Source organism: Zootoca vivipara, chromosome 15 (assembly GCF_965207765.1).
Source record: "Zootoca vivipara chromosome 15, rZooViv2.hap1.1, whole genome shotgun sequence".
Lineage (NCBI taxonomy): Eukaryota > Metazoa > Chordata > Lepidosauria > Squamata > Lacertidae > Zootoca > Zootoca vivipara.
Window position 1 is genome coordinate 20,341,903 of NC_142598.1, and position 10,085 is coordinate 20,351,987.

The 10,085-nt window shown below is 48.6% G+C and overlaps 1 protein-coding gene across 2 annotated transcripts in view; it reads right to left on the reverse strand.

The window, feature by feature from the left end:
- The window catches only part of B4GALT1 (beta-1,4-galactosyltransferase 1), a 47,572-nt gene extending 39,192 nt beyond the window's left edge, over positions 1–8,380 (reverse strand). For both annotated transcript variants that reach the window (XM_035140728.3, XM_088659051.1), the window contains exon 1: positions 8,005–8,380. In XM_035140728.3, coding sequence (XP_034996619.1) covers positions 8,005–8,242 — 238 coding nt within the window. In that variant the 5' untranslated portion in view covers positions 8,243–8,380. The remainder of the gene's footprint in view (positions 1–8,004) is intronic.
- Between the last annotated feature and the right edge of the window lie 1,705 nt (positions 8,381–10,085).

Consider the following 10,085-nt stretch of genomic DNA (forward strand, 5'->3'; position numbering starts at 1 on the left):
GTCTGGGCAGGCTGGATAATAGCAGTCCTTTAAGTAACTGCTCGAAACCATGTCTGCACTCCACAGGGGCTGAAGAACTGCATTACTTGAGCAACAGAGGAGGGAGGAAGAAAAGGACAACATGCTAATAATTATCTATTCCAAGGTGAGGAGAAAGAAAGCTTCACTGTAGCTGCAGAGCAGACCTCTCTGAGCAACTGGGCACCAAACTTATACAGTATAGGCATTCTGCCAATACTGAAAAGCAGACTGTTGATAATTCAGGACATTGGCTGCGATGGGAAGACGGAAGGCATGCCAAACCTCAGAGATTGCACTTGAGCTCCATGCAGTGTCTAAACAAACAACTTGGGTTCTTTGGAATCCTCCCAATACATTTTTTCAAAAGAGGGTGAGAGAAAAAATACACCTTTAGGGAGAACATGAGGCTTGCGTCGCGCCCTGAAGTTTCCTGACTAACCTGAGGAAAGTAAGAAAAACAGAAAATAAGCAAGAGAATGAAGTAGAAAAGGCAGAGGAGACTAAGACACCAGCTTGGATCAAAGAGAAGAGATTCCACACACAAAAAGATAAGCCAAATAGGGAGCTCATTCACATTTCCGTTTTGTGCAGTTTTTTTAAAATGATTGACATTTTATTATGTTTTATGTGTGCTGGAAGCTGCCCATAATAAGTTGTGGCTTTCTCAGCGAAAGCAATGGGACAAAAAAAAAAAAAAAAGCAACAGGACATGGACCTAGAAATCCCAGCGCAAAAGGAAATGGGGATGAGCCTAGAGACTTCGAGACACATTGTTAAAGACACAAGTTACTGAGGGGAAGGCACACCTCAGCACAGAATGCGTTTAGACTGAGGATGATGCTAAATGGAAGGGACACTGAGTCACAACCAGTGCAGACAGTTTGGGCCGCCCTAAGGGGCGGGGTTGAGGGCCAAGAGCCAATCGGAATACAGTCTCTCAATTTGAGACTGGATTTGGTCTTGCATGACAAAAACAACCCATGTGGGAACTGGAAGTATGGTCAATAGTCAGAGGTGTTGGGAGTTGTAGTGCGTGTATATATATACCGTGTTTCTCATATTATAAGACACGTCTTATATTGATTTTTTCCTCAAAAAAACACACTATGGCTTATTTTCAAGGGATGTCTTATTTTTTTCCTCCTCCTCCTGCCGCAGCCGGCATCGCTGCTGCGCCTATCACTATGTCTTATTTTCGGGGTATGGCTTATATTCCTTGAATGCTTAAAAATCCTGCTATGGCTTATTTTATGGGTATGTCTTAAAATATGAGAAACAGGGTATATATATATATATATATATATATATATATATATATATATATATATATATATATATCTGTATATCCCTGTGTATAAGACTACTTTTTAACCCAGGAAAATCTTCTCAAAAGTCGGGGGTCGTCTTATACACCGAGTTGTATTTCTTATACGGCGAGTATATCCCAAACTCTATGTTTTAACTGGGAAAGTTGGGGGTCGTCTTATACGCCCAATCGCCTTATACGCCAGAATATACAAATATATGGCACCAAAAAAAGCAGAGACACCAGCTTGCAAACAAAGGTCCGTATAGTTAAAGCTATGGTTTCCCCAGTAGTGATGTATGGAAGTGAGAGCTGGACCATAAAGAAGGCTGATCGCCGAAGAATTGATGCTTTTGAATTATGGTGCTGGAGGAGACTCTTGAGAGTCCCACGGACTGCTAGAAGATCAAACCGCTCCATTCTTAAGGAAATCAGCCCTGAGTGCTCACTGGAAGGACAGATCCTGAAGCTGAGGCTCCAATACTTTGGCCACCTCATGAGAAGATAAGACTCCCTGGAAAAGACCCTGATGTTGGGAACGATTGAGGGCACAAGGAGAAGGGGACGACAGAGGATGAGATGGTTGGACAGTGTTCTTGAAGCCACCAACATGAGTCTGATCAAACTGCGAGAGGCAGTGGAAGACAGGAGTGCCTGGCATGCTCTGGTCCATGGGGCACGAAGAGTCGGACACGACTAAACGACTAAACAACAAATGGCACCATAGGAGCCAACTCCTAGGGACCAAGGCCCCTTCAGCCCTGTCCCCATAAAACTTTGGAAACCCTCCCCAAAGTTGATGGGCACTGCCATTCAAATGGTGCGTGCGTGCCATGTCTTGTGATCAAATATGAGGGGTGGGACTTACCTCCCCCCCATTTTTTATTCAAGTTGGCACCCCTGTATGTTTAACTCTGTTGTTTAACTCTGAAGCAGAGGTGTGTGCCTGTGTTGGCAGTTGCTACAAATGATAAGCTGCAGAGTTAAGCATTATCTAGAATTCTCACATTTCACAGTCCCAAGCATCCAAGCAGTCCCCTACCCAATCCCTTTTGTTCTCCAAACACTTTGCTATAAATTGATGTCCACAGCAATTCAACAGACTACACCGCAACACTTTATGTTCCAGAGTTTCCACCGCTGTTCTCCACCCTGACCCCAGAAGTTCTTCCAGAAGAATCCCTCCGAACTAACCTAACCTGATGGCATAATGGACACTACCAAGCCCCGCCAAGGCAGTCACCCTTCAGCAGTTTGCATATGCAAGCTTTGTTATGTATGCCGAAAGAAAACACCTTCCATGTACAGGGAAGACATTATCTGGGCATTAAACTCTGCCAAGTACACTCTTACACCCAGATTTCTCACAGTTCAGTCCCATGCACACAAGTCCTCGCTTTATCAACAAGGGCAAGCAGTCCATGCCAAGGTTTGCTTCCTCTCAAAAGGCCGATTGCACAGTTACCTAAAGGTAAAGGAATCACATTGTTCTGGGGCACATGCAGAGTGCCAGCTGAATCAAGTTCCTTGGCAACATTCTCGATTGGTACCAGTCTGTCCAGAAGTTTTAAATGAAACCAATAATTTTAGTACTTAATAAACCATCAAATTCCAAAAGCTATTGTTGTTAAAATTTGTATACCGGAACACATTTGTAACTGGGAACAAAGCAAAGATTAATAATAAATTATTGTTTATAATACCTGAAGGAGCGTCTCCACCCCCATCGTTCTGCCCGGACACTGAGGTCCAGCGCATGGCACCCGCCCTGTGGAACGCTCTCCCACCAGATGTCAAAAAGAAAAACATCTGCCAGACTTTTAGAAGCTTTTAATGTTTAACAGACCAATATATTTTGATATTTTGTTGGAAGCCGCCCAGAGTAGCTGGGGAAACCCAGCCAGATGGGCGGGGTATAAATAATAAATTGTTGTTGTTGTTGTTGTTGTTTCAGGAACTGTGGCAAGAGAAGAAAAGGGGCTTCCTAAATTGTAGCAAATGTCTGGGAACACCCAGTTCTGGGAACACCCACTACTGAAGTGGGTATGGAACACAACAGTGCCCGCAAGAGAGATCAGCAGGAGCCTGATTGTCTAAGATGCTAAAAAGAAGCCCAAGAAGCATCACTTTAATATATATAGTCCTTGATACTAGACATATATGTAATGGCTGGGTGGGAACGGGACTACCGTAGGGTACAATTACAATAGGGTACAATTAACGGAGACAGCATAAAGGACACAAATATATTATAAAATCTCTAGAAGCTGGATAAGTGGAAAATAACTTAAGCCAGATATTTCTTTCTTAATTTAATTCAAACCGCACCCTTCCCAGCTGCTGCTCCCAGGGTGGCTAACGAAACATAAACACACAATTGAAACAATGAATCAGTTTTCAACAAATAAAACAGCACCATATCCCACAATAACAGGGGGGGGGCAGCGGTGGGAATCGGATTCAACCAAGGTTTGCAAAGTTACAGCTGCTGCACCTTGGGCTGTGAAAAGACCTGCAAAAGTGTCAGAACAAAACTCTGACAATTGCCTCTTGAGGCGTCAAAGAAAAGATGAAGCCCACCTTACGCACTCAAAATTGCCCATCAAGGTCCTTGAGATATTGTGGTCCAGGTTTTATAGGTCAAAAAGCAGCACTTTGAATTGGGCCAGGAAACTATCTGGCAGCCAGTGTAGTCAGGCCAAGATTAGTGTAATATGTTCAAACCTTCCTGTTCCAGTGAGGAACATGGCCACTGGCTGAAGTTTCTGAACCATTTTCAGAGGCAGCCCTATGTAGAACGCACTGCAGTAATTTAACCTAGAGGTTGCCGGAGCATAGACAAGAGTAGTTGTTACGCTATCCCTGTCCAGATAGGGATGCAGCTGGGCCACCAGCCAAAACTGATGGAAGGCACTCAGTGCCAATGAGGCCACCTGAGCCTCAAGCGACAGCAAAGGATCCAGGTGTATCCCCCCAAGCTGTGTACCTGCTCCTTCAGAGGAGGTGTAACCCCATCAGGAGCAGGCTGCCTTCCAGCCATCCGGTTCTAGTGATCCACCCACCAACAGTGCCTCAGTCTTATCCGGACTGAGCTTCAGTTTGTTGGCTCTCATCCAATCCATTATTGAGGCGAGACACTGGTCCAGCACTTCCGCTGCCTCACCTGCAGAAGTAGAGCTGACTGCCATCGGCATATTGCTGACAATGTGCACCAAACCTTCAGCTAACCCCCCTCAGCAGTTTCATATAGATGTTAAATAGCATAGGGGATAAAACTGAACCCTGAGGAGGAGCCCCGCCGAAGAACACTCCCCAAGCAACACCCTCTGGGAACGGCCATCCAAGTAGGAACAGAACCACCGCGAAGTGGTGTCACCCACCTCTGAGACAGCTGCTCCAGAAGAATGCTATGGTCGATGGTATCGAAAGCTGCCAAGAGGTCAAGGAGAATTAACAGAGACACATTCCCCCTGTCCCTCTCCTGACAGAGATCATTATACTGTAAAGGGCGGCCAAAGCAGTTTCTGTGCCAAAACCAGGCCTAAACCCTATTTGAAATGGATCTAGAAAATCTAGAATCCGACATGGGGTTCTTGTTTCTTTTAATGTACAGTCATACCTTGGGTTGCGTCCACTGCGGGTTGCGAACCCGGCGGACCCGGGAGTGTATACTTGTGGGTTTTGCCGCGCGCGCATGCGCAGAAGCGCTCTATCGCGCATGCGAGAAAGCTCCGCTCGGGTTGCAGACTTTTCGGGGTGCGAACAGCACCCCAGAACGGATTGGGACCGCAACCCAAGGTACCACTGTATACATTTCCTCCTCCTCTCTCTCTCTCTTTAAAACAGTGTTTCTATCCTATTTGTATTGTACAGTATACATTTCCTCTCACAGTATCTATCCTATTCACATTGTAACTATGCATGGGGCATTAAACAAAAAAAAGTAACTTTAAGAAAGGCGAGGCAACAAATCCAGCACTTGCCAAGGAAAACACAGTCTCTGGGGTCAGGGACAAACATTCAGCATGGACGGTATCTGAAAACCTTACAAAACGACTGCTTAAAGCACACCCAATGAGCCCAACAGAGAGAGAGCAACCCATTTTTTTCCCCAGACCCTCCAGGACTCCACTGGTTTTTGTGGCAGCAGGGGGGGGGAATTAAGCAGGTTGAGCAGAAAAGTTCAAACCTATCAGCCTAGGTCATGGGCGAAGCTAGGGGGGCAGCTGCCCCCCGCCAATCAAGCAAATCAATAAAAATACTTAACTGACCAAGTGCATCACAAATAACTCAGTTCTGCCCCCCCAACATAAAGCCTGTTTCCCCCCCCCTCCAATAAATCCTGGCTATGCCCATGGCCTAGCTCAGCGACCTGATAAGAAAGCAAATGTTCCTCCCTCTAGTAATCAAATCATTCATTTGAGGAGCAGGGAGCAGTAATAGCTCCTCCTAAGCCGATCTGTACAGCTCAGCTGAAGAGGGTGACTGCAGCACCCGAACCAAAACTGGTTAGCCACCCTTGAGCTCAAGGAACACCCAGGGCACATGCATGATGATCAGGGAAATATTCCACAGAAGTGAAACTAGAAACAGCAATGTGGGTGTTAAAAGTATTACCGGTAGCAGAGCCGTCTTACTCATAGGTACTAGGGGTGTAGGGCGCCAGGCTGAGAGTCCGGGGCCTGAGAGTTGCATCCGGGGAAGAGCCCACCCATTGGTCAGAGCGCCACGATGGGCTCTTCTGCTGCTCTGTGCCACGAGTTCAGGGGTGACCAGGCCAGCGAGATGCTGAGGCAGGCGGGCGGCTCCACCCTCCTGCGCGCCTGGGACTGGGCAACTGGGGGGGGGGCACCAGGAGGATCTTTGCACCTCAGCACCGCATAGGCTTAAGACAGCCCTGGATATTAGAACTGGAACGGCGACCATTTGGACACGCACCCCCAAACCTGCAGACCTAACTGGCAATTCTGAAAAGCTTCTGACTCGTTTTTCCTGAGACGCCAGCATGCTCACCCATGGCATGCCTAGTGATGCTAGGGTGTGGCAATCACCCTTAAGATTAAAACTGAATGCAGAAACGTGGGCAGGTGAGAGGCGAGAGCAAAGACATTACAGAAACATGGTTCCTGTTGCTGCTGTGTAGGGATCAGTTATTCAAAGGAAACATACCCACTGGGTTAGCACGTCCCCCCAAGTTGTTTGGCTCCTAAATGATGCCTAACAAACTAATTCCGAGGAAGAGGAGGCTACGAATGGTATAAAGAAAACACAACTAGGTTATAAAATTACTGTACACAACTTCAGGGAGGCAGTTTATAAATCTGCAAAATTAATAATAAAGCAAACTGTATGAACATGGAAGTATTGCAGCAAATGTACGTAGGTAGATTTGCATGCCCACTGGCTCAGCTATGAGGCCTGCGTTTCTGCTGCTTCCTGGCTCAGCAGACTAGAGGCAGGGGAATATTATAGCAGTGCACGGTATAGCGGGGGCGATATGCCATACCCTGGACCACTTTTGGCACACTTGCTAAAGAGGTTCGCTCTCTTTCCAGTGGGAAAGATCTGGAACAAAACAGAAATGGAGATTGCTCACAGGGTTCTGTGGCGGGTCCAGAAAGCTGTCCTCGCATAAAATTAAGAAGCTCAACCAGCGACACCTCTCCTTTAGTAAGGGAAGAGAACATGTTTGTCTAGGGACAAGGAAGAAGCCCCCTCTTCAGCAACGTGGCACATGTGATTCATCCACTTATATTCCTTTCACAAACACTGTCAGAAGTTGCACTGTGGGGCTGCTTCAGTAGCAGCAGCACTTCAGCAAGTCAGATCTAGAGCTATAAAGAGCGACTCCGGAAAGGTGGGGGGAGCTTTGAGGGAGGAAAGGGGTGGCTGTAGCAGAAGAGGAAGTTACCAGCAGCAGCCCAATTCGAGGCACGTTTACTGAGTCCCACTGAACTCAAAGGAAGTTCCCTGCGCGAAAGTGAGCAATGGAGCTAAGCAGCCACGCAGTCCGATCCTGTGCGTATTTACGCAGAGGTCCCGCTTAGCTCCGCTGGGCCCCCCTCTTCCAAATAAGAGCGCAGACAGACTTTATGGGGTAAAAGATGCCCCTCTTCACGGGATACAAAAGCTATGAGGCATTGTGTCCCTCGGCACCCACCCACCCACCGCGTTTCATGTACTATTTAGCCCGACGAAGAACTCTGGAGAACTCAAAAGCTTGCGCACTGTTTTTAGACAGTTGAGACCAAGCCAAGCAAAGGCATTGCCCAGTTTGTGTAACAAGCCATACTAGGGAAGAAACTTGCGAACCCAGCGCGCTAGCTGTTTATTATCGGGGGAAAGTTCCGCTACGTTTAATCCAAAGGAAAGAAAAATGGGATGTTTATAAAAGGGAAAGTAGAGGCGCACGAGAATCCGCGCCTGGGTTGAGAAGAGGCTTCCGAAAGAAGGACGGGCCGTCGAGGAGACAGGAACAGGAAAGGGTGGGAGAAGAAAGTGGGGGGCTGGGAGGAAGAGTCAGGGAAGCGCGTGGGGTTCAGGAGGCGAGAAGTTAAGGAGAGGGGGGGACCCGCGACAGCAGCATGGTGGGCAAAGGGCCGTCGGGGCTGGCGAAGGGGGGGGGGACACGAGGACGCAAACTGGAGAGTGAGAGGCCGGCCGAGCCCGGGACTTACCCAGATGAGGAGAAGGCTCGGGGCAAGAGGCGTCCGGCTTGGAGGCATTGGGCACCGTCGCCCCGGGGCCCCTCCGGGAGGGCGCCGGGCCGCGGGGCGCCGCCGCTTCCAGGCTCCACTGGAAACTGAGGGTGCTGCCAGCCAAGCAGTAGAAGACGACGGCCAGGAGGTGGAGGACGCAGAAGATAACGAGCAGGCGGCAAGCCTTCTGCAGCGAGGCGCCGGGCAACTCCTTCATGGTGCGCGCCGCTGGTTCAGTGCTGCTCCGAGCGCGGCGTGCGAGGGCGCAGCATCGCGGCGCGCTCGGCAGGCCGGGGAAGCGACGGCACCGCTACAAAGGCGCCCAGGCGCTCCGCAGCCGCCTGCCTGCTGTCCTGCCCGGCGCGGATGGGAGGGGAATTGTGATGTCAGGCTGGGGCTCCGCCTTTCCCCCAGGCGGAGGGGCGGTGGCTCCTGCTGGGGAGCTCCTCCTCCTGGACGTAATGTGGCGGTGGGCAACCCCCGACTTGGAGCACTTGCTTTGCCAGCCTTCCGGAGGCTGCGAGGAGGAGACCCCTCCGCCACGCTCACCCTGAAAGCAAACCCGCGTTGAACCTCCCTAAGCCGGCTGGCAGACTTTTGAGGATTTGGTGCAGTGAAGGCCTCGTTCACACAACCTGCTCTCTGTGTACACGCGCTCACCTGAATTATCTAGCGCGCCCTGGCGGCGACTTTGCGTGCGCGCCGGCAGGCAGGTCCGGCGCTAAATCCTCGCGCGCGTACGAGTTGCTGGCTGCTTGTTGTGCATAGCTGCCAAGTTCTCCCTTTTTTTAAGGGAAATTCCCTTATGCTGAATAGGCTTCCTCGCGAGAAAAGGGAAAACTTGGCAGCTATGGTTGTGACGCCCAACTGGCGGGGCTCGCGACAAGCACGTGCGAATGTGCACATTGCTCTGAACGAGATGGGTAGAATGAGGCAGTCGTGTTCTCGGCTTCAGTACTGTACTGCGAACTGCAGGGCGGCGGGCATCTTTGTGAATGTTGTCCCCGGTTAAGTAATGACCATTCAAGTTCCATGCAATCAGTAAGCCAGCACATCAGGGAGGGGACTGTGTTAAACCTTTCTCGTTGGTGTCCTAGTTTTCTACCAGGAACGACTTTAGTTTTTTAAGGGCAAGGCCCTCAGAGAGATGGCTCGCACTCACACCCAGGTGTCAGAAAGTGAGTGGGAACACCTCAAATCTGCCATTATTTCCTGCATCTCTGGTCATTACAATTTTAAGCACCGTAGATAGAATTTTCATAGCTATCCTATGACAAACTAGTTACAGGTAGGTAGCCGTGTTGGTCTGAGTCGAAACAAAATTAAAAAATTCCTTCAGTAGCACCTTAAAGACCAACTAAGTTTTTATTTTGGTATAAGCTTTTGTGTGCATGCACACTTCATCAGATCTGATGAAGTGTGCATGCACACGAAAGCTCATACCAAAATAAAAACTTAGTTGGTCTTTAAGGTGCTACTGAAGGAATTTTTTTATTCTATGACAAACTAGTGCTTTTCAGTGGAAAGGGATCCTTCTGTAATCCCTCAGTTCCTGGAAATTGCACAATATTTCTGCATGTCATTATTGAACGGGCCTTTTTCTTTTCTAAACTTGTGTTTCTTGGTAGCTTTTCATTCCCTTACATAGATACTGTACCTTGTTAGTTTTATTTGCTAATTTCTTGTACGAAAACTCCCAAGTGGCTTCTTTATTATCTCAATTCAAGGTCTCATGTTGTTGCTGTTCTCCCACCTGTCTGCCTGCCCACCTTCCCGTGAGTTCAGGCCAAAGGCTTATCTAGTCCAGCATTCTAGGCTCTGGCTGGTATTCAGAAGCAGAGGAGAGACAAAAGCTCACTTACAGCATGGTGCTGATAACAAGGTTGCAGGTTCGATCCTCTTATGGGACAACAGCATATTCCTGCACTGCAGAGGGTTGGATTAAATTATCCTCAGGGTCCCTTCCAACTCTATGATTCTATGAATTCTAAGACTTTCAAGGGAAAGTTGCAGTGTATCCCCATCCCTCTTCATCTAGTGCAAGGAGTGAAAAGCCACCT